This window comes from Muntiacus reevesi, chromosome 6, assembly GCF_963930625.1.
Source record: "Muntiacus reevesi chromosome 6, mMunRee1.1, whole genome shotgun sequence".
Classification (NCBI taxonomy): domain Eukaryota; kingdom Metazoa; phylum Chordata; class Mammalia; order Artiodactyla; family Cervidae; genus Muntiacus; species Muntiacus reevesi.
Window position 1 is genome coordinate 46,269,622 of NC_089254.1, and position 25,438 is coordinate 46,295,059.

Consider the following 25,438-nt stretch of genomic DNA (forward strand, 5'->3'; position numbering starts at 1 on the left):
AGTCATTATCAGGTTGCCGATTCCATAATGCAGAAGAATCAGTTATGTGCTATGAGAAGTCATTTCCCAAGAATGCTTCAAGGATCTGTTGTCCAGGAACAATGATGGGCTGGGTTTCCTGGAATGACAAATGACTGGAAGATTGACCTCTTAAATTGACACCAGAAAAATAGAGGTCTGTCATGTATCCAAGTGCAATCAAGCCAAACTGACTTTACTCTAGCAGACCTCGCCCCCACATTTTCTTTTAGTTTCTCTGCCATAGCTACTAAAATGTACTTGGTTTTAGCAAATAATTCTTGTTTCTCTCAACAAGGCTGAGCAGGAGGAGGGAGGTGGGGAGCGTTGTGTGCCTGTGAACAGGCTCTTGCACACATGCGTGCAGCAAGCAGACATTCAGAGTGGGAAGCACAGGCCCTGATGATGGGAGATGTGTGTGTCTTTCAGGTTGCCGGCATCATCTCGGCTGCGGTCGTGATGATTGCCATCGTTGCCCTGGGGAAGTTGCTGGAACCCCTGCAGAAGGTATAATCTTGCTTCTTGTCACACCAATTGCTTTCCCTTCACTGCTCTGCTACCCAAGAAATAGCAGGGGATTTAAAAGTCATCACATGGCAAACCATTCCCCTGAATAACCCGGACTTCTCCATCTCTCCTGACAGTCAGTCTTGGCAGCTGTTGTAATTGCCAACCTGAAGGGGATGTTTATGCAAGTGTGTGACGTTCCTCGTCTGTGGAGGCAGAATAAGACTGATGCTGTAAGTTGCTTGCCATCCTTTTTTTTTTTTTTTTTTTCTGAAATAGGAATTACTTATGTGCTTCTTGCCATATTATTATGTCCCCTTATCTCCTGAGTCTTACTTGCATTTTGGGAAGCAGAGCAGAAATTAGAATTTTGTGGATAAGCCAAAAATGTGAAGTCTTCCACATGAGCTACAATTTGTGAAGGTCCTATATCTCTGGAAAGATCCATTTTGTACAAGAATCCTGTATGAGCTCCTTCATATACCACTGGCATTCTAAAGCCAAAGAACAAGTAAAAAAAAAACAAAACCCTCTAATCTAGAAGGACAAATAAAACAAAAAACAAAGCAGAAACAAAACGCAAAACCCCATGTCGATTTTGATTAAAGTAGTCTTTACAACTCTTCTGAGGGATTGTAAAAACAAAGAAGAAGAAGAAGCAGCTAAACCCTTCAGAGTTCTGCTGTAATTTAAACCAGAACAGATAAAAAGAATGGGAAAAAATTCCCTATATATCTGCATGGAAAGATCTCCAAGACAAACTGTTAAGTAAAAAGAGACTGGTGCAAAATGGAAGAGTGTGTATAACACACTAAAAAAAAGGGAAAATAATCTATGTTTTGCAGTGGTATTTGCAAAAAAAAAAATGCTGGTGAAAAATGTGCACCTGTGTACACACACACACAGAGAAATAAAGGAGGATGTAAGAGAGAAAAGAGGGTGGGAATGAATGGAGAAAGGAGAGGGTTGCAACCAAGATTTTTCACTGCACACCTTTTTGGTCACACCACGTTGCTTGCCGGATCTTAGTTCCCCGACCAGAGTTCAAACCTGAAAGCCCCGCAGTGGGTGTGTGGAGTCTTAACCATTGGACCTCCAGGGAAGTGCCTCTGCATACCTTTTTAATACCAATTTAGTTTAAACTATGTTAATACATATCCGGGCTTCCCTGGTGGCTCAGTGGTAAAGAATATGCCTGCCAATGCAGGAAAGGAGGGTTTGATCCCTGGGTGGTGAAGATCCCCTGGAGGAGGAAATGGCAACCCACTCTAGTATTCACTCCTGGGGAATTCCATGGACAGAGGAACCTGGCGGGCTACAGTCTGTGGGGTCGCAAAGAGTTGGACATGACTCAGTGACTAAAACAACAATATATCACCTATTCAAAAATTAAATCTAAAAATATTTTAATGGGACAGTTGGCCTGTATTGGGAAGGCCAATTTCCACTTACAATATGTAAAGACATCAGAATATTTTACAAAGCTGTAATTTGTTCATGGACAATTGATCTTATTATTTTTACAGGTAGTCACTCACCTCATGGTACCCGATGAATTAGCATTTTTCATTTTCATGTTTTCCTAGGTTATCTGGGTATTTACGTGCATAGCATCCATCATTCTGGGACTGGACCTCGGTTTACTAGCTGGCCTTGTGTTTGGATTTCTCACTGTGGTCCTGAGAGTTCAATTGTGAGTAATATAAGATCCAAGTTATCTATAAACAGGACAACACACCCTGAAATTTCTTATACAATTTTGATAAGTATAATAAAACTACTCCCTTTCACAGTAGTTACTATTTATTAGTGCTTCTACAAATTAAACATTATCATAATTAGTCTTCAAAAAAATCCTGTGAATATGTTTTATCATTCTCATTTGATAGGTAAGATAATTGAAACTCAGTAGGTTAAGAACTTTACCTAAGATTACACAGCTAGTATGTTGCAGAGCCAGCATTTCAACCCAGATGTATCCCACCCCAAAATCTATGCACTTACTCACAGGCTCTACTGCCATGTTCACCTCCAAGTCATGGTAAGACTAAAAGATACATGATCAGCAAAAGACTGAGGTTGCTGTGTAGTTTCTTTTTAAAATGAGATGAAGTCTAAGAGACATTGAGGAGCCAAGTCTTGGGCCCAGATAGCTGCTAAATATATTATGGCTATTTTCTTTTGAAGCTAGTAACCCAGAAGTTATGTAATAACCCAGAATAGGAAGCTTTAAGACAGTTGATTATAGCCAAAATTCATTCAAATCTGCCAAATAAGGTATGTACCTAACAAGCCATACCAATAATGTAAAATAGATATAATCAGGTCATCTAGAGAGTGAAAGCAGCAGAGACACAGTTCAAAGTAATAGAAAACAATCTGGGAGGCAGCTTGGAGGTGTGTTTGTTTTGTTCGGACTCTTGAGAGGCCTTCGGTAGGTACCTTTCTATGTCTCTGGCATTTTCTGAACACAGAGTCGAAGAGAGCTTCTCTCGAAGCCTCTGCTATCTTCCCAGACTTCTGACTCCTTCTTGGCCTGCACTTGGGCCATGAAGGAATGAAAAACCTGGGTAAACCTAACACACACAGATGTCTACAGCTCAGCCTAGGTCCACCTTTTCCATTCCACCAAGCAATTCTCCTTCCCTCCCCTGGCATGCTGGAGCCTACCCAAAGGCTTGTGTTTACCATCCCAGCACCCTTAAGTGGTTGCCCAGGGACCTGAAAGACTTCTCAAGCTCCCGAAACACCCAGTTTTCTTCTGGAAAACACCCCAGAAACTCTCCTTGGAAGATGATGTCTTCTGTGCTCTGGCTGCCTCTGTATTTACTGTGACTTGTGTGTGATTGAGGGGGAGAAGGGTTTTTAGAGAAAGACTACACAGTTTCTGAGCTTTAAGTTAAAAATCAGCATGGCACAGTAAGCCAAGGAGAAATGGGTGAAACCCTTTACCTGCAGATTTGGTAATGAGGCTTTGAGCCAAGCAAAAGCAGTATCCTCCCCAGGATTTAATTTCCAATAATTATAAGCCTGGTCCAGAGAGCACGTTGCTGAGAGCACCCCAAACAGACATTCTTTCTTCAGGCATAGTATTTAGCATATGTTCCTAGTCACAGTTGAGGAATCCTGGCATTTTTGTGATTGCATCAGGAACAGGAAATCAACAATCTGGTCCTCCCAGGCTCCTATTTCTATGAAATGAGACTAATTGGATCACTGCAGACTTTCCACACTTCAGAAAGTTGCTATAACTCACAAGGTAGTTCTAGGCATTGTGCCAGGCCATGAAGACCCACAGGTTAAAGATAGAGGCTGTGCTTCTCTTCCCTCCAGAGCCTTTTTGAACTTCTCTAAACCTCAGTTTACTCACCCTTAAAAATGAAGATAATACTGTTGATCATTCAGGGCTCAAATAAGATTTAACATGTGTGAAAGCTCTTTGCTTATCCTATAAAGTGCTACACATATGAAAGTACGATGCTCATTACTTCTTGCAGGCATTGGAAAAGAGGCACACTTCCTTTTTTACCCCCAGGCTTGCACAAATACCAGCTGTTCACTTCAGAGTTAGCTACCAGAAAATGTCATCTGCAATAAAGACAGAGTTCCAAGACATCCAAATTATAGGCTCTTTAGAATCTGTCATTTCTTCTAATGTTTTATTCCAAAATATGCCTGTTCCAAAAAATCCTGACCTCAATTTTCCTTCTTTTAGTCCGTCTTGGAATAGTCTTGGAAGTATCCCTAGCACAGACATCTACAAAAGCACCAAGAATTACAAAAATGTAAGTGCCCTTGGGAGACACTGGCTGGACTTGGGTTTGCTAAGCTGGATTTTCAGAGGTTGCATATTTCTCTTCTAGTGTGTTAGGGATAAGGTAGCCCAAAAGGGAGGCTACTCCTGTTGGGAAAGCCCATAAGTATACTGGGCGTGTTAGGAAAACTTCTGTTCCAGTATGCCCTCTGATATCCTGTGTGTCCTTGGTTGCTCAGCTGTGTCCAACCCTTTGTGACACCATGGACTGCAGCCTGCTAGGCTCCTCTGTCCATGGGGATTCTCCAGGTAAGAACACTGGAGTGGGTTGCCATGCCCTCCTCCAGGGGATCTTCCCAACCCAGGGGCTGAACCCAGATCTCCCTCTTTGCAGGCAGATTCCTTAGTGTCTGAGCCACCAGTGTAGTCCTCTGAGCCACCAGGGAAGCTCTCTGATGTGAATTTTGTTCATGCTAGTTAAGATGTCATTTTAATGTCAAACCACTATAAGAGGTATTTTTTTTAAAAACAGGCAATTCAATTATTCTCAAAAGTTGAATCAAAATTCTATTTCTCTGAGTGAATGGGGTCAAAAGACACAAAGTTCCAGGTATAAAATAAGCCATGGGGATGTAATATACAGTATGGCAACCAAAGTTAATAATACTATATAGCATGTCTCAAAGTGGCTAAGAGAGTAGATCTTAAAAAGTCCTTATCACACAAAAAATTTTGTAACTACATATTGTGACAGATATTAACTAGACTTAAAGTGGTGATCATTTTGCAATATATACAAATATCAGGTTGTACATTTTATGTACAACGTGAACATATGAAACTAATATGTCAGTTATAACTTGAAAAAGACAGAGCCTCAGAGACTTCTAGGACAAAATAAAATATATCAACATATGAGTAACAGCAGTTCCAAAAAAGGAGAAGAGAAAAAAGCACATAAAATATTTGAATAAGTATCAAAATGTTCCCAAATTAGAAGAAAAATATGTACAAATCCGGAATGCCCACTGAACCCAGTTAATGTACACATAAAAATCCTTACCTAGAAACATTACAGTGATAGGGCTGAAAGCCATGACATAAAAAAATTTTTTTAAGCAGCAAGAAGAAAAAAATTTCTATTTCTCTATGTTATCATTATCCTCTATGAAATTGTCTGAAATCCCTGTGAAATCATGTTCTCTGTCACAAAGAACCTTATTTGACATCTTTATTCTTGGCATTGGAAGAAATAATACATAATATAGAAAATAAAAAATGAAGAAAATGAACATTTCATTGATGGGCTTATATTCTCTGCAAAAAAAAAAAAAAAAAAGATTGCTTAGTGACCAGAGGGAACAAAGGTGAAAAAGCAGAGAAAGAAAATTCAAAGGGGTAGTCCAAGATGGATTCCGGAGCAGAAAGATTCTGAACTCCCCTCCCACTAAGGACACACCCAACCTACAGCTACTTACTAGCAACAAGAAAACATATAAAAGTAAAAAACTCACTGGTAAAGGCAAATATAGTAAAGGTAGTTTAACCAGGTATATATTTAGAAACAAAAGTCCAGCAAATAACTGTAAAATTTCTATGGACTCACAAAAGACCCTGAGTAGCCAAAGCAATCTCAACAAAGAACTAAGCAACAGACATAATACTCCCTGATTTCAAGCTCTGCTATAAAGCTATTGTCATATACTCTGGTTTCATTCAGATCATATAAATATTTCACCTTTCTACTCCAAAGTTATTATAATCAAAACAGTATGCTATTAGCATCAAAATACATATAGATCAATGGAATATAATAAATAGCCCAGAAATAAATTCACATAAGCATAGACAGCTTATAATAAGAATATACAATGGAAAAAAGATAGTCTCTTCAATCAGTGATGTTCAGTCCAGTCAGTTCAGTTGCTCAGTCATGTCTGACTCTTTGCGACCCCATGGACTGCAGCTCACCAGGCCTCCCTGTCCATCACCAACTCCCGGAGTTTACTCAAACTCATGTCTATTGAGTTGGTGATGCCATCCAATTATCTCATCCTCTGTTGTCCCCTTCTCCTCCTGCCTTCAATCTTTCCCAGCATCAGGGTCTTTTCAAATGAGTCAGCTCTTCTCATCAGGTGGCCAAAGTATTGGAGTTTCAGCTTCAACATCAGTCCTTCCAATGAATATTCAGGACTTATTTCTTTAGGATGGACTGGTTGGATCTCCTTGCAGTCCAAGGGACTCTCAGGAGTCTGCTCCAACACCACAGTTCAAAAGCATCAATTCTTCAGTGCTCAGCTTTCTTTTTTTTTTTTTTTCTCAGCTTTCTTTATAGTCCAACTCTCACATTCATACATGACTACTGGAAAAACCATAGCTTTGACTAGATGAACCTTTGTTAGCAAAGTAATATCTCTGCTTTTTAATATGTGTCTAGGTTCGTCATAACTTTCTTTCCAAGGAGCAAGTGTCTTTTAATTCCATGGCTGCAGTCACCATCTGCAGTGATTTTGGAGCCCCCCCAAAATAAAGTCTGTCCCTGTTTCCACTATTTCCCCATCTATTTGCCAGGAAGTGATGGAACCAGATGCCATGATCTTAGTTTTCTGAATGTTGAGCTTTCAGCCAATTTGTTCACTCTCCTCTTTCACTTTCGTCAAGAGGCTTTTTAGTTCCTCTTCACTTTCTGCCATTAGGGTGGTGTCATCTGAGGTTATTGATATTTCTCCTGGCAATCTTGATTCCAGCTTGTGCTTCTTCCAGCCCAGCGTTTCTCATGATGTACTCTGCATATAAGTTAAATAAGCAGGGTGACAATATACAGCCTTGATATACTCCTTTCCCTATTTGGAACCAGTCTGTTGTTCCATGTCCAGTTCTAACTGTTGCTTCCTGACCTGCATACGGATTTCTCAAGAGGCAGGTTAGGTGGTCCGATATTCCCATCTCTTTAAGAATTTTCCAGAGTTTGTTGTGGTCCACACAGTCAAAGACTTTGGCATAGTCAATAAAGCAGAAGTCAGTGATGTTAGGGATACTTAACAGCCATATGCAAAGGAATGAAACTGGACCACTATCTTGTGTAATATACAAAAATGAACTCAAAATGGATTAAAGACTTGAATATAAGACATGAAACCATAAAACTAGAAGAAAACTACATCAGTCTTGGTGTTAAAGTTTTGGATCTGAATCCAAAAGCAAAGGCAGCAAAAGTGGGACTACATCATACTAAATAGCTTTTCTGTGCAAAGGAAACTATCAACAAAATGAAAAGGCAACAAACTGAATAGAAGGAAATAACTGAAAATATGTATATTATAATGGGTTAATATCCAAAATATATGAAGAACTCAAACAACTCAATAGCAGAAAACCCCAAACAATTCAATTAAAAATAGGCAGAGGCTCCAATAAGACATTTTCCCAAAGAAGGTATACTGATGGCCAGTAGGCACATGAAAATATGTTCAGTGTCACTAATTATCGGAGAAATGCAAATCAAGGCCACAATGAGATTTTCCTTCACACCTGTCAGATGGCTATTAACAAAAAACAAGAAATAAGAAGTGTCGGAAAGAGTATGGAGAAAACTGAACCCTCACACACTGTTGGTGGGAATGTAAATTAGTGTAGGCATTAGGGAAAACAATATGGAGATTCCTCAAAACATTAAAAATAGAATTATCACCTATTCCACCAGAGGGAAATGAAAACACTAACTCAGAAAGATGTATGCACTCCTATGATCACTGCGGCATTATTTACAATAGCCAAGATATGAAAAGAACTTAACTGTCCACTGATAGATAAATGGATAAAGAAATGAGCATGCATATGCTCGTGGGTACACACACACACACACACGAATACTAATCAGCAATAAAAAAGAAAATCTTACCATTTGTAACCACATGGATGGATCTTAAGGTTATTATGAAAAGCGAAATAAGACAGAGAAAGACAAATACCATTAGAGGTGTAGATTCTAAAAAACAACACAAATGAATAAAAACAAAATGAAACAAAAATCACAGATACAAAGGACAGATTGGTGATTACCAGAGGGGAAGGGGGTTGGAGGTTTGGTGAAACGGATGAAGGGGGTGAAGAGGGTATTTATTGTGGTGATCATTTTGTGGTGTGTATGAATATTGAATTATTATGTTGCATATACAGAACTAATATAGTGTTACATACCAGTTTTATCTCAATTAAAAAAATTCCTCATGGTGGAAAGTAGACCCGCCATGAAAGAAAATAAAGAAAGAAACAACAAAATAATGAAAACATGGATTTTAGCAACAAATAGTTTCTAAAAGCAAAGAAAAAAAAGTTTTTAGATATTAGATACTGACTCTAAAATTCAAGTAGCTGCTACTTCATTTATTTTCACAATCTCTGGCAGTTGTGTTGAGCCAGGTGCTGTCAAGAGCTAGACATGATTCTCCGATGCTCTGAGGCAGGGAACCCTTGGTGAGTTGGGGGTTCTGAGTTCTAGGCTCTAACTTGTGGAGCCCTTGCCCAAGTCAGTCAGCCTCGTGGGGCCTCAGTTTCCTCATCTGAAGGGGCTGGATGAAAACTGCTATGATTCCTAAAGGGTAGAAAGGTCCATGATTCTGTGAGGTTCACTCTTCGTCTGGCAAGCCAATGACATAATAGACTTCAGTTCCTGCAAGTCCCTTAGATTTTTCTCCTTTTTTTCCCCTCACTATTTTAAAATAGTTGGAGAGATGGGGAGAGGGCCAGTCATATGAACTTGAGGCAATTCACATGACGATTTGGAGCCTGTTTCTTTTTTTTTTTAACTTTTTATTTTGTGTTGGGACATAGCCGAGTGACAATGTGATAGTTTCAGGTGAACAGCAGAGAGACTCAGCCACACACACACATGTGTATATTCTCCCCCAAACACCTCTCCTATCCAGGCTGCCATGTAACGTTGAGCAGAGTTCCATGGGCTATGGAATTCTGGTTATCCATTTAAAATATAGCAGTGTGTACATGCCCATCCCAAACTCCCTAACTATCCCTGCCCCCTCCATTCTTCCCCCACATCAACAACCATAAGCTCATTCTCAAAGTCTGTGAGTCTGTTTCTGTTTTGTAAGTTCATTTGTATCACTTCTGTTTAGATTCCACATATAAGGGATGTCATAGGATATTTCTCCTTCTCTGATCTGACTGACTTCACTCAATATAACACTCTTTAAGTCCATCCATGTTGCTACAAATGGCATTATCTCAGTCTTTTTATGCCTGAGTAACATTTCATTGTATATATGTGCTACATCTTCTTTGTCGATGGACGTTCTCTGTCGATGGACATTTAGGTTGCCTCCGTGTCTTGACTGTTGTAAACAGTGCTGCAATGAATATTGGGGTGCATGTCCCTTTTTGGATCATATTTTTCTCTGGATCCGTGCCCAGGAGTCAGATTACAGGGACATACAATATCTGTGTTTTGGAGCCTCAGTTTCTTCATCTAGAAATTAGAGGACTGAATAATTGCTTTCTAAGACCGTTTCTATTCTGACCTTCTCTGGAACTGTGGAAGTTCAGGAATTTGTGTAACTCTGTCTCCCAACTGGGATCTAGGCCCTATTCAAGGAAAAGTTGAGTGCCTCTGCCTAGCTCCTTGGAGCAAATCTAACTCAGCTCCTAGCTGGATAGCCAAAAGCTTAATTGAATATTTAAATGATTTAAACTCAATTTTTTTTTAAATGCTAGATTGAAGAACTTGAAGGTGTGAAGATTCTGAGATTTTCTAGTCCTATTTTTTACGGCAACGTCGATGGTTTAAAAAAATGTATCAAGTCCACAGTAAGTATTTTACCCCTAGAAATTTGGTTTCTAATCACCTTTGAGACTTCATTCATTTTACAGGTATTTATTTGGCCCTATGCCCCGTTCCCTTTGTACAGGGCATTAATAATTATAACACTCTTGCCCTCAAATAACTTTTAATCTATTAATATTTGGGAACAGGAAAAAAACAATAATAACACATATGTTAAAATTTAGGGAGCAATAATTGTGCTGGACAAAACCACAAGAGATGTCTCCAGGCAGAATCTGAGTAAGTTCCAAATAAGTGTAGACAGTAAGTGTTAAGATTTCACTGAAGGGAGCAATCCATGTCAGGTGGACTGATCAGGCTTTGCATGGCAGTTGGGCAGAAGGAAGGAGATTAATGCAGGGGCTTGGGAACTATGTGAGCTGAGAGGAAAATGTGGGAATGTATATTGGGTAAGGGGTGAGGGGCAGTTGGAATAAAGGGTAAAAAGTCTAAGTGGGTATGTAAGCAGGGAATTCTGGTCTTGAATTCTATGCTATGCTTTGAAGGTGGAATTTACCTCTAGAGCAGTGTTTTCCTAAGGTTCAAAGGAATGCTCCTAAATTTTGGAACAAGAGGGCTTTGTTATGTTAAGGAAATTTGTTAAGGCTTAAAGCTGAAAAGGTTATTCTTTGCTGTTTTTTGTTTTTGTTTTTGTTTTTACAGTCTTAGAGTCTTCAATATGCTACCACCTTTCCTGAGTCTCTGGAGAAGGAAATGGCAACCCACTCCAGTACTCTTGCCTTGAAAATCCCATGGACGGAGGAACCTGGTAGGCTACAGTCCATGGGGTCCCAAAGAGTCGGACACGACTGAGTGACTTCTCTTTCACTTTCCCTGAGTCTCTGGGTAGGTGGATTAGAGTGGCCTGGCAGTGGAGACCTCCATCAGACCTCAGAATTTCTTTTTTGGCAGGATATAGAAGGGAGTAATACTGCTTGAGAAATAGCCTTTCCAGATAAAAAGTCATTAATGAGCATTAGAAACCAAATGTTCTAACTAACTTAACATTTATTTCCAAAGGTTGGATTTGATGCCATTAGAGTATATAATAAGAGGCTGAAAGCACTGAGAAAAATACAAAAGCTCATCAAGAAAGGGCAGTTAAGAGCAACAAAGGTAAGGCAACGTCATCCTTTCCACTCCCCCTCTGAAATTCTCTCATTTCTCAGATGACATTAAAGCAGTTAGATTGTCTAAAATTAAATGTACCCTCTTTGGTACCCAGATGTGTACAGGCAGATGACACATGTATGTCAGAGAACAGCTGAGTTGTTCTTTTAGGCAAGAGAGAAAGGGAAAGAATAAAATGACATCAACAGAACTCCTTGGAAACACAGGGCATGATTTATCTTCCTCTTTCATGAAATAAACCTTATTTTTACTGAAAGGAACAAAACAAGTGCTAATTCAATACCAGAAAATTATTCACAATAGAAGACAGTTACAGGTTCATAGACTTTTAGAGCTATGATATTACCTTTTATTCAAACTTTCCTGCCAATTTATCTCTTGCCTAAGTTCCACCATCTTCCAGAAATCACGCATTTCCTGGCTCCACTGCTCTTCTATTTCTCTTCCTAGAGAACATAAAAATTTGGGCTGAGGTAAATCTTATTCCATAAGAGTTCATCCTCTTGATGTTTTGCTTACCAAGGAACAGTGTGTAGGACTGTTAAGTCATTTTAGATTAATTGTTGAAAGACATCTCAGCTAACTGGTAATTAAGTTGGCAATGCTTTCTTTGTTTAGAATGGCATTATAAGTGGTGCTGGTTCATCAAATAATGCTTTTGAGCCTGATGAAGACATTGAAAATCCGGAAGAACCTGATATCCCAACCAAGGAAATAGAGATCCAAGTGGATTGGAACTCTGAGCTTCCAGTCAAAGTGAATGTTCCTAAAGTGCCAATCCACAGCCTCGTACTTGACTGTGGAGCCGTCTCTTTCTTAGATGTTGTTGGAGTGAGATCATTGCGTGTGGTAAGGTTCTGGTATTTCGAATTACAGATTTGGAGCTTTGGTAATAGTAAAATGATGTGGGTTTCCTGGTCTTGCAGAAGGGTAACTGATTGCATGGGTTCCGTAATTTTTCTAGGGGAATGCTTTTGCAATGGAATGTTTTATTAAAGCATGGGTTGCAGAGCTGAACTCCCTGGGCTTGAATCCTGGCTCTACCACTTAGTAGAGGTGTGACTGTGAGCAAATCGCTTAAAATGTCTGTATCTCAGTTTCTCCATCTGAATGTGGGGATAGTGATGGTACATCCTTCATAGGCTTGTTATGAGGATTAAGTGAGAAGAATGAAGAGTGTCTGGTACATGGTCACCCATCAGCAAGCATTACTGTTTGTTATGTTTTCTTTTCCTGAGAATATATATGACATGGAATAAGAAAAGAAAAATGGGCAAAATTTTAAGTATATTTTTATCTGTTATGTGAACAGCAGCAGAATGAGAAACACGGTAAGACTGGAAAAGCCAGGCATTATCAGGGTTAGATCTGCAAGAAGTAGGCCAGACATCTAGGCAGTCAAAGAGTTGAATGAAGAGCATGTGGGACAGAAATGTTCTTATCAGAAAGCAGGTATGCTTTCTGTATTCCTTTAACAAATAGATGTGCAATGCCTCAGGTGTGCCAAGCACTTGGCTGGGGACCAGAAACTATTAATAATTATGAAGTAGCCATAGTTCCTACCCTCCTGGGACTAAGCGATCTAGGGGGCAAGGCAAATGTTAAATAATCTTTTAAATAACAATTGTATTAAGTGCTCAAAACAGACTAATTGGATGTCAACTTGACCAGCGGGGTGGAGGGGTGGGGTGTGATGGTGTCAAGTTTAAGTGAAGTCTCATGTAGGTATCAAGAGGATTGGGCAGAAAAGCAGGCAGGTTCAAGGCACCGACAATCAGGTTTATGTAATAATATCAAACTACCCTCAACTGAGGTTTAACTTAGCTGGGGCTTCTTGTTGCTTTCAAATGCTAAAGTGACAATTTTCAAAACTCCAAACTTTAAACTTGCATAGGGGTCTTGATCTTCTTTCCCCAGAAAATTTAAGCTCTGTTTTATTATTGTCCATGAGTCTTTTGTTTTGTCCGTAAGTCTTCCGTCTTAATTCTTTTAATTAAACTTTTTATTTTGAGATAACTGTAGATCCCCATAAAACTATAAGAAATAATACAGAGAGATCCTCAGCACCACTTACCCAGTTTCTTTCAGTGGTAACATCTTGCAAAACTAGAGTGTAAGAGCACAATCACTATACTGACACTGTCAGTCAAAATACAGAGGCCCTGGTTTTTAGGTCAGTGTTTACACTTGGTGTCTGGTGGCCGCATATCCACAGCCACATCTCTTCCACTCAGAGACATAAACTCATACTCTTCTTTCCAACCAGCAGAGGCTGCATTAGGAAGCCTCCTGTACTCCCTTCTTTCCTTCCTTCCACAAATATTTACAAAGCACTTGTGTCCTATCCAGTGCTGGGCTATTGAGCACTGGATGTTGCCACCTCTTGAGACACGGTCTTTTCATCCCTAAGCGTCATCACTGTATGTTGAAACTTCTGCGGTTTTCCAATTTCCAACAATGAACTTTCTTCAAACTCCTGATTCACCATGAAATTGTTCAAAGTTTCTCCTGAGCAAGTAGTTGAATGCTACTGCGTTATAGGCAGGTAAAGTTACTCATTGTTACAAATTCTCCTTTTTAAATTTTTAGATTGTCAAAGAATTCCAAAGAATTGATGTAAATGTGTACTTTGCATCACTTCAAGGTAATTGCATATATACATATCTATCTATAAGACTTTTCCTTAAGCCTTTTCTCCTACTTTGGAATGTGAGTACATAATGTCCAAAGGCCTTTTTTTCCGAAAACTATTTTTATTGTGGTAAAAGAGATATAAGACTCGTGCTTTTAGTCGAGAAAACAACTAATTCAGTGGCATTAAATACATTCACCGTGTTGTACAATTAATCACAACTATCCTTTCTTGCCTTCTTTCCTTTTTTCTTCTTTTGGTCAGTACGACATTTATTACTGAGATATTTTGCGCTATTTGCTTCTGTTTACATCTTTGAGATCCAGTGTGTATTTTACATTTACTGCACATTTTTTGTTGTTGCTGTTGTTAACTTTTTCTTTTATTGAAGTTTAGTTGGTTTATAATATTATATTAGTTCCAGGTACATAGCATAGTGATTTAGTATTTTTTCAGATTATAATTCATTATAGGTTATTATAAGATAATGGCTATAATCCCCTGTGCTATACAGGATTTCCTCGTTGATTATCCATTTTATACTTAGTAGTTTGTATCAATTAGTCTCCTACACCTAATTTGTCCTTCTACTTCCCTTTTGGTGACCAGGAGTTTGTTTTCTTGCTTTTGTTTTTTTTTTTTTTTTTTCATGTGGACCATTTTAAAACAGTCTTCATTAATTTGTTACAATATTGCTTCGGTTGTTTCATGTTCTGGGTTTTTGGCCATGAGGCATTTCGGATCTTAGCTCTCTGATCAGGAATTGAACCTGAACCCCCTGCATTGGAAGGTGAAGTCCTAACCACCGGACTACCAGGGAAGTCCCATAAGTTTGTTTTTTATATCTGTGGATCTGTTTCTGTTTTGCACACACATTAATTTGTATTTTTTTTAAGATTTCACATATAAGTGATATCATAAAGCATTTGTCATTCTCTGTCTGACTTATTTCACTAAACATAGTATTCCTTAGGTCCGTCCACATTATTGCAAGTGGCAGAATTTCATTCTTTTTTATAGCTGAATAATATTCCATTTCATTTATGCCACATCTTTTAATCTAATCATCTGTTGACAGGCACTTAGATTGTTTCCATGCTACTGTAAATAAAACAAGACCTAATTAAACCTAAAAGTTTTTGCGTAACAAAGGAAACCATCAACAAAATGAAAAGACAACCTTCTAAGTGGGAGAAAATACTTGCAAATACTTGCATATTATGTGATTAACAAGGAGTTAATATCCAAAGCATATAGACAGCTACAAAGAACAAATGCTGGAAAAGCTGTGGAGAAAAGGGAATGTTCCTAGACTGTTGGTGGGAATGTAAGTTGGTGCAACCACTATGGAAAACAGAATGGAGGTTCCTCAAAAAACTAAAAACAGAGTTGCCATATGATCCAGTAATCCCACTCCTGGGCAAAACTATAATTCAAAAACATACATGCAGCTGTATGTTCATAGCAGCACTGTTCACAGTAGTTGAGACATGGACGCAAACTAAATGTCCATGAACAGATGCATGGGTAAAGAAGATGTGGTATTAATACATAACTATAATGGAATACTATGCAGCCATAAAAAGAATGAAAAATGCTACTTGCAGCAACATGGATGGACTTAGAGATTATCCTACTAATTGAAGTAAGTCATAGAAAGAGAAGTACCGAATGATATCACTTGTGCAGAATCTAAAATATGACACAAATGAAACTATCTACAAAACAGAACAGATTTACAGACTAGAGAACAGATTTGTGGTTGCCAAGGGAATGAGGGGGTGGAGAAGAAATGGGTTGAGAGTTGGGGGTAGCAGATGCAAACTACTGTGTATAGAATGGATAAACAATAAGGTCTTACTGTATAGCACAGGGAACTATATTCAGTATTCTGTGATATATATATATATATGTATATAAACTGAATCACTTTGTTGTACAGCAGAAATTAACACAACATTGTAAATCAACTATACTTCAATAAAAAAATACTTGGAAAAATATAGACAGCTCATACAACTCAATATCAAAAAACCAAATAATCCAATCAAAAAATGAGTAGAAGACCTGAACAGGCATTTTTCTAAAGAAACATACAGATGGCTAACAGGCACATGAAAAAATGCTCAACAATGCTAATTGTTAGAGAAATGCAAATCAAAACAACAATCAGATATCATTTCATACCTGTCAGAATTTCTGTCATTATGAAGTATACAGTTAAAAATGTTGATATGGATGTAGAGGAAAAGGGCACCTGGTACATTGTTGGTGGGAATGTAAATTGGTACCACCATTGTGGTAAACAATTTGGAGGTTTCTCAAAAAACTGAAAATAGAAGAACCACTGGATCCAACAATTCCACTCCTCGGTATATATCTGGAAAAAAACAAAAACACTAATTCAAAAAGATTTGTGTGTCCCAAAGATCACCACAACTATCTATTTTCAAAAATACCATTGCCACAAACACAAACTCTACCCCTTAAACAATTACTCTGAAGGTCTTTTTGAATCTAGAAAGATTGTTTCCAATTTGTGTCATAGAGCTGGTAACACCTGGAAACCTATGTCCTCTTAGCAGTGGAGTATCAATGGGGAAAAAACTGTCCTGGGGAGAGCAGAGCTGGAAATGACTCAAAGCCCTGAGAACTAGAGGAACTGTCGATGTACAAGTGGTGTATAGGAATACAGTATTGGTTAGACTGAGTTCTCTAGGAGCAGAGCCTGAGATAAGGATTCTAGCGCAAGTGATTTATTAAGGCAGTACACTGGAAAATTCATCAAGAACTGAGGGGAGCAGGATAGGGCAGGAGGAGAAGACAAAGAGATGGCTTCAGAATCTACTTAGCTTGGTTTCACAGGGAGACTACCTCAAAAAGAGTACCAGATGTTTTCTTGAGGCAAGGGGGCTGGCCTTTTTACCTCCAGATCCGTCCAGCTGTGGCTGCGGGCCACCCAAGGGAGGGGGTGAAACCTCCTAGGCCTTCTTCAGGTGAGACAGTTCCCATTGGCCAAAGAATGTTCTCCAGGGACGGGTATAGCTGTGAACCGTTAGCAGCCAGACTCACAGCAGCAGGAGAATGGGTTCCCTGGAAAAAGAGATATGGTTGGGAAAAAGACCATCTATTAATACCACAACCAGTTATGGTGTCACCATTCCATGTGCTACTGGAAAAGAAACTGACAGAGCAGGATCACATTCTGGAAATGAGGGAAAAAAAAGATTTAAAAGGAGGAGGTTCCAAAACTTAGCATTGGTTGATGTTATAAGAATATCTTTTCCTAGAGACTAACTAAACTTTATCTTTTTCTTTTGAAGATCATTTGATAGAAATGCTGGAGAAATGTGGTTTCTTTAATGATAACATCAGGAAGGACATATTTTTTATGACTGTCCATGATGCTGTCCTCCATCTCCAGAACCAGGTGAAATCGCAAAAGGTTCAAGATTCCATTTTAGAAACGGTAAACATTGAAACTTTCTACATACATAGCTTTCCTAAACTACCATGATTTCTGTAAATGGCAGAAAAATTCCACAAACCTAAATTTGAATCCCAGCCCAGTGACATTTTTAAGCCACCTGCTTAACTTTTCAGAGCCTCAGTTTTCTCATCAGTAAAATGGGAGTAAAACATTCCCCTTGCTGGGTAGATATGAAGACTAAATGGGATGGTTTACAGGAAAGCACCTGGTAGCAACTAGTACATTATTAGTTCCATAATGTGGGGGTTTACTAATATAAGCAGGCAGTAGCTGTAATGACTTTTAAGAAAAAAGGTACTAAGTCTTGGATCTTCTGTGATTTGTATGTAAATATAATTTAAATTCTCAGCAGTCTGTAAACTCTTATCAGTTTTTTTTTGCCTTTGGCCGCACTGTGGGACTGTGAGATCTTAGTCCCTGACCAGGGATTGAACCTGTGCCCCCTGCATTGGAAGTGTGGAGTCCTAACTACTGGACTGCCAGGAACTTTCCCATCAATGTTTTTAAATAGGATTCATTAGGTCATAAATGATCTTTGAAAAAAGAAAAAAAAATTGAAAACCACAAATCATCCTAGAGTTTATTCTCCAAAAAACAGGATAGACCCTGACTTCCCACAGGCCTCCTTATTTTATCATTTTTCCTATAAAATACCCAGGACAGTTGAGGATTCTGATGGGTGTCATTGGGCTGGGCCTACTGCTTAATACAAGAATGTCATCTCTCATGGGCCGTCTCATCATGAATTTGGGAAACTAAAACAAATGTCTATAAAGATGACAACAATAATAATTATTCTGATAATACAGTCCACGATATTTTAAATTGCTTCTCTTTTTTCTAAAAGTAGGATAAGTAGATTCTTAGTGTAGATTGAAAGTTACTATTTGAAGTGAAACTAATTTAGAAAACAATAGTACATTATTCAATTCACCTATTATTAGTAGAAAGATTGTTCTACTTAATGCTGTTGGAGAAAATACTACTTCTAAACACCAAGATGTGGATCTTAAATCCAAAAAAAAAAAAAAAAGGTGCTACACTCAAGATGCTCAGCTTTGAAAACCTGTAAACATTTTTTTAAAAGTCTAAGGACTTCCCAGGTGTCTAGAGTTTGGGAAAGTGAAGTGAGATCACTCAGTCGTGTCCGACTCTTTGCGGCCCCATGGACTGCAGCCTCCCAGGCTCCTCTGTCCATGGGATTTTCCAGGCGAGAATACTGGAGTGGGTTGCTATCCACCTTCTAATGCAGGGGATATGGGTTTGATCCCTGGTCGGGGAACTAAGCTCCTGCATGCCGCAAGGCATCTGAGCCCTTGTGCCGCAACTAGAGAGAAACAGGCGAGCCACAATTAAGACCCAATGTAGCCAAATAAATAAATTAATGAAAAAAAATTTTTTAATATAACTGAAAATTGACTTATTGTTTTCCCTGTAGGTAACAACAACAAAGCAGGATAGTGTAAAGAGAATTGAGTTATTTATTTGTGAGATTAAAAGTAGCTAAAATGAAATGTTACTCTTACCTTGATATACATTTAGAGTTGCTTTGGGAACATGCTTTATGGGTAAGACAAAGTCCAGATTGTTACTGGTTTCCTCTGTGTGTAGATTAAATTACACATTATGGCTAAAAAGCATAATTTTCCTGAATAACCTACTTGGTCCATAGATGTTGGTTTCTATCTCCAATAAAATTAATTCCCATTCAATTCAACTTGAGATTGTTTATTGTCATCAGTCAGGAGCCCTTCACTTTGAGTTCCCTGAATGCTCAATGCTTTACTAAGTGCCCTTAGCTTGGTTATTGAAAGAAAATGACCATTGACTGCAGAATCATTTAGGCCGACTGGATGACTTGCCAAGTGTACACTTCAGTGGTTGGGGAAGTAAGCTACGAAGGAGGTTAGACAATGAACTATACCAGTTCATCTTGAATGTGAAAAAAATGGTGGAGGGGGAATTCTAAGTGGGAAATATGAAAGAATAAGAAAGTTGATAAGGATTTTGAAGTATATAGATTTTAGATGAGAGGCACCAGCAAAGCTGCAAATCATTTTCAGTGAAGAACCAGGTAGGTTAATGCTATTAGGCCTCTAATAAATAGTCTCTGTGTTCTCTTTGTCAAGATCGCCCTCATCCAAGACTGTAAAGATCCTCTTGAATTAATGGAAGCAGAAATGATTGAAGAAGAACTTGATGTCCAAGATGAGGTATGATCATTATTTTTGTTCAAAGAAAAGAATTTGAGTTAAACAGAATAATACTTGTAGTATTAAAAATATTTGATAAAAACTATCCAGGGAAAATAATTTTAAGAAAATACCAAGAGGGTAAAATGGAAAACAAGGATTCTCCATTGAAGACATTAAGAACTGGGGGATGGGGAGGTGCCTTTTGCCCCAAACCTACAGATATGATCAGCAACTGGAAGCAGCCAACATATTTGTCTTGATTTTATACCTAAACTTCTGCACACTTTCTCTTTCAGAGACCTACGACCAGTGGGATAGGAGAAAGGTGAATGGAGGGAATTTTTAACCCAGGAGTTTCATAAGCCTCAGAAATATTGAGTTGGCCAAAAAGTTCATTTGAGTTTGCCAGCTCTTATTGATAAAACCAAAAGAACTTTTTGGCCAACTTAATTGTATATGAAGAGTAGGAACCTCTTCCTCTGATGATGGCTTTAGAGACTGATTCAAGTTGACAGATGTTTCAAAATCAAGTAACCCCACATCCTCAGCTCTGCAGACATCCTTCCTACCCCATCTCTAAAGATGTTCTCTCAGCTTTTGTGTGAACGTTTCTAGACATTGGCAACTAGTAGCTTTTCAAGGGGGTTTGCTACATAGCTGGAAGTCTTCAGGTCTCAGCCATGCTTACAAACTAGATTCACCCTTTCTCTAAGAATCATCCAGTGGACTGAGATCATTCTGGTTGCCTTCTCTGAATAGTCCTTAAATATTTGAGAGCAGCTTTCATGTTTATAAGAGACTCTACCCTGGGTGAGACTCCTTCTGTTCTCTTTACTGTTCCTCACAGATCAGAGATTTGTTAGTTCTTCCCTGAACAAGAAGGGGATACAAAATCCCAGACAGGGTCAACTATGATGTCCCTTGGTCTCATCAAGATATTTACATTACTGTGACTTAAGAATGGGTTTATTTTCATAACAGCTACATCAAATTTTTTGCTTCTATTGAGCAGGGGTCCACTAAAGACTTGAGCATTTTCACATGAACTGTGGTCTAGGTGGGCGCCCCATTTACAGTTATAGAATTGGTTTAGACCTTAATGCAGAACTACGTATTTTCTGCTAGATTACAGGCAGAGAAGATTTTTAGGGAAGAAATCACTAAGTAGAGTGAAAATCAGGGGTTCTGCATTTTAGCCCATCAGCTTAATGAGCCCAGGAACGTCATTACGAAGCTGTGAAGTCCTTCCAGCTTACTAGTTTATGATTAAGGCTATGGGGACAACTTAGTGGAATGAAAACTCATATATCACAATTGGAACTTAAGAAGTTGCCATGCTATAGAAGTATTTTTGATGCCACATAAAAGCATCATTCAGATAGGGCTCCTGTAGCTAAGGAAACTGTAAAGCAGAGTGGTTTTAAGGGGCTGAACTTTAGACCAACAGACTTGAGTGCTGGCCCTGATTCTGCAACTTATCATCTGAGTAGCCTGGGACAATTTACTTATCCTGACTTCATTTTAGTTTCTTCATGTAAAACAGAAATAATACGTTACAGAGTTGTGACCGTTAATGCGTACATGTAAAGGAATAAAACAGTCTTGTACATAGTAAGTGCTCAGGAAATAGTAATGATTGCTTTTAAACTACATCCAATTAGTGTATGATGAGGTACAAAATTAAGTTTTTACCCTACTTTTATTGTGGTACTAAACACCTGAGTAAATGTAAGCAACCAACACTACAAAGACATATTTGCAAAAAAAGATAAGGTAGACTTAAGGAGAATTCTGTTGCATCAACACTGTTTCCCCCTTGCTTTCACAGGCTATTCGAAGACTTGCTTCCTGAAATTGAGCTCAGGAGGTCACTCTAAGCAAAGACTGACTGCGTGGCAGAATTTCCCCACCGTGTAATTCTATGCAAATATTTTCTGCATTGACTATTTTCTTTGAACTTGAAACACTCATTCTTTTTCCAGTAGACTTTTAAAATCTTCTTTTTTAACCTCTTAACCACTGAAAGAGAAGCACAAAGATTGTTTCTAGGCTTTACTTATAAAATGAGTAGTTTACTTCTAAAATGTCCAACATGGTCAAGAGAGTTTAGCAGTTTGCAGGATCTGAGGGAACCATGCTGCTGCTCCTACAACAGATTTGCTAGGAGTGTTCATGTGGGTACATGTGTACTTCGGTGCAGCTGGGGAAAGGGTCACCCAACAGTCTCTGTGGGCAGGTGAGTCAGGAACGGTTATCCTGTAAATCTATTTCTGATTGACCTTGATACCTATGAGCTGCTCTGATCACAGTGTAAGGTCACAGTGAGTAAAGGCTGAATTATTAGTGTACTTATCAGTAAAGGTCTTTAGAAATCCCTTTTGGTAAATGCATCCAAAAAGTTTTAAAAATACAAACTTGGTTAATGAAGTATTACTATATATGACCAGATATGTAGCTAGAATAAAGGAAATGTTTATTTAAATGCTATAGAATTGACTCAGAGAAGTGAAGTGATAAGATTATTGTGGTTTATTGATATCATTTTTCAATATAATAAGCAAAGCTCCCAAATAAGATCCAGTAAAAATACATGATACACTATCTTTAGTTGAAAAATGCAGTTTTAATTTACCTTAGTTTATAGAAATGAGCATTGTGTAAAGTATATTTAAGTATGGTCTATTTAAAATCTAACAGAAAAAGTGTTATTTTGAACAAAAATCAATTTTAATATGTTCATAAGACCATGATGACTAAAACAAGTTTATATTTTTTGTTAAAATGTTAGCAAGTATGTGAAGCAATCTGTAACTAAATTCTAAACACCTTTCAAAAAATCTAAAAAGTGAACTGCTTATGTGTATATATATGTGCATATTGATTAAGACAAAGCATTCTAAATGAGCTTAGTATCAAAGGAAAAAAGTTGGTTTGGAATATACACATTGAAAATATATGTTTTTAAAAATCCATATGTTAAGCCAAAAAATATTTTTTACTTAACCTTTTCTGAGGGCTAACAATTTTCTAGGCATTGTGTATAATATACTGGCTTTGGTCCTGTGGACAGGTTGCATGTATTTTACACTGAACTGAATGAAGTTGTACTTCATTTCTAGAGAAAAATACTCAGGTTTTCAACTGAGATAATGTCTTAACTTGACTGAGAATGGTATTGTATTTCTGGCACAGATGTGTGAAGTTCCTAAAGGTGTTTGGCTATCCAAAGGCAGCATATCTTATCTTTGGTTTTCTTAAATATAATCAGAAATAAGGTCTCTATCTACTTCTGAAGAAATGTCATTAGTGATCAGATCAAATTGGTTGACTAAAAATCATCCTTCTCTTCCTTCTACCCCCACTACATATTAGAATTTCAGTGAGTTATAGTGGCCTGTGATGTTACAATAGTCTTTGATGCTCATGAGTTATACTGTCTTTAATTGATAGGGAACAGATTTCTCACTTAGTTGGATACAACATAACCAGGATTGTAATGTTATCTCATTTTTATAGTAATACTTTTCTATAATGGCAACAAGTCATAGCTCTAAAGACTGAATGTAATAGTCTTGCAGAAAATGGATGAATACCTCTGTTCAATAGAGGAAATATGCACTGCTCTCTCTCTTTTTTTTTTTAAGTCAAAGGAAATACCAAAGTTACATTTTAAAGGCTAGAGTTTTGTAAGATCTTGGGTCCATTTGTGGCTATATAAGACCACAGTCTATTTGACTTGTTTCCCAAGCACACTCTAGTAATTTCGTCTCTTTATGCATCTTGTGAATAGTAAACATAATTTTAATTCTATATTTTCAGTAGAAATTTTACTTGAAATTAAAGCTTTTGTTATGTTTTTAATCTATAGGATAAAATTCTACTATTGTATATGAATTTCAACAAGTGAAAAAGTCAGATCATGTACATATGGAAATATTTGCACATATTTTTTATGAAAAATAATGTTACCTTTTAAACTACTCTGATCTGTCCCTTCTGAACAAAACTATTAAATATAATAAAAATGTTAAATTTTAAGTGTGCCAGTACTTTTTTTTAAATTGGGATATAGTTGACTTACAATATTATATTAGTTTCAGGTATACCATATGCTGGTTCAAAATTTTTATAGAATACACTCCATTTAAAGTTATTATAAAATATTGGCTATATTTCCTGTGCTGTGCAATATATCCTTGCAGCTTATATATTTTATACATAGTAGTTTTTACCTCAGAAGTCCCCACCACTATCTTGCCTACCTTTCTACTCTCCCCACTGGTAACCCCTAATTTTTTGTCTTTATCTGAGTCTGCTTCTATTTCATTATATTCATTAGTTTGCTTTATTTTTTAGATTCCACATATAAGTGATAACACGCAGTTTTTGTCTTTGACTTTATTTCACTAAGAACAATACCTAACAGGTCTATCCATGTTGCTCCAGGGGCATTTTTGCATTCTTTTTTTTACAGCTGAGTAATATTCCATTATATATATATAACTTTATATATATATATATATTTATATCTCTCATGTCTTCTTTATCTCTTCTTGGACATTTAGGTTGCTCCTACATGTTGGTTATTACAAATAATGCTCCTGTGAACACTGAGGTGCATGTTCAAGTTAGTATTTTCATTTTCTTCAGATAAATACCCAGCAGTGGAATTTCTGGGTCATATAGTAGTTCTAATTTTAATTTTTTGAGGAGCCTCCATAATGCTTTCTACAGTGGCTGCACTTATCTACATTCCAACCAGCAGTGTAAAAATGTTCTCTTTTTTCCACAACCTCACCAACATTTGTTATTTATGGTCTTTTTCACGATAGTCATTCTGACAAGTATGAGGTGATAGCTCACTGTAGTTTTGATTTGTGTTTCTCTGATGATTAATGATGCTGAGCATCTTTCCATGTACCTACTGATCATCTATATATTTTCATTAGACAAAATGTCTATTTGGGTCTTCTACACATTTTTAAAAATATGTACCTTTCATGCCCCAGTTTCTTTCCTTTCTCTTTCTTCCTTCCTTCCCTCCTTTATTTTTGGCTGCAGTGGGTCTTTATTGCTGTGCATGGGCTTTCTCTAGTTGCGACGAGTGGGGCTACTCTTCAGCTGTGGTGCACAGACTTCTCACTGTGGTGGCTTCTCTTGATGCAGAGCACAGGCTCTAAGGTGTGCGGGCTTCAGTCATTGTGATACGTGGGTTCGGTAGCTGTGGCCCATGGGCTTAATTGCCCTATGGCATGTGGGATCTTCCTGGACCAGGGATCAAACCCATGTACCCTGTAACTGCAGACAGATTCATAACCTCTGGACCACCAGAGAAGCCCTTCTGCCCATTTGTTTTGATTGGGTTTTTTGTCTTTTTGATATTGAGCTGTATGAACTGTTTATATATTTTTAATAATAACTCCACTGGATCATATAATTTGCAAGTATATTTTGTCAATGGTTTCTTGTGCTGTGTAGTGGTTCAGTATTCTTATCAGTCATCATTTTGATGTATTCTTCATAGCTCTACTTCCATTTGTTTTGGGTGTAATTTCTTTTTGTAAAAGACTTACTGATGCAATAAACAATGTCACATAAATATCTCGGTTCAATCTTATAATTCTTACCCAAATATTTCCAACTTGTTCTGTGCAATGATTTTCATTATTTTAAGCAAACGTTTCTTTCCGGTACAAATACACATCAAAATGATGGAAAGCCTAGTGTACTGCATGAATTTTCACAAAATAAGCACACCAGTGCAGCCAGCACCCAGATCAAGGATCAGGAAATAGCCAGCTCCCCAGATGCCCTCTCATGCTCTCTCCCAGTAGTTGCCTCAATGGATAATTGCTGTCCTGACTTCTAACAC

The 25,438-nt window shown here is 37.8% G+C and overlaps 1 protein-coding gene across 2 annotated transcripts in view; it reads left to right on the plus strand.

The window, feature by feature from the left end:
* The window catches only part of SLC26A4 (solute carrier family 26 member 4), a 53,846-nt gene extending 28,685 nt beyond the window's left edge, over positions 1–25,161 (plus strand). Inside the window, exons 10-20 of one of the 2 annotated variants that reach the window (XM_065938752.1) lie at positions 448–525; positions 663–758; positions 2,112–2,218; positions 4,241–4,310; positions 10,010–10,102; positions 11,139–11,234; positions 11,868–12,098; positions 13,839–13,893; positions 17,205–17,350; positions 19,501–19,584; positions 21,395–25,161. In XM_065938752.1, the coding sequence (XP_065794824.1) occupies positions 448–525; positions 663–758; positions 2,112–2,218; positions 4,241–4,310; positions 10,010–10,102; positions 11,139–11,234; positions 11,868–12,098; positions 13,839–13,893; positions 17,205–17,350; positions 19,501–19,584; positions 21,395–21,418 (1,080 nt within the window). In that variant the 3' untranslated portion in view covers positions 21,419–25,161. Of the gene's footprint in view, positions 1–447; positions 526–662; positions 759–2,111; positions 2,219–4,240; positions 4,311–10,009; positions 10,103–11,138; positions 11,235–11,867; positions 12,099–13,838; positions 13,894–17,204; positions 17,351–19,500; positions 19,585–21,394 lie in introns of those variants that run through there. The other variant, XM_065938754.1, reaches the window with a different exon arrangement.
* The last annotated feature ends 277 nt before the right edge of the window (positions 25,162–25,438 follow it).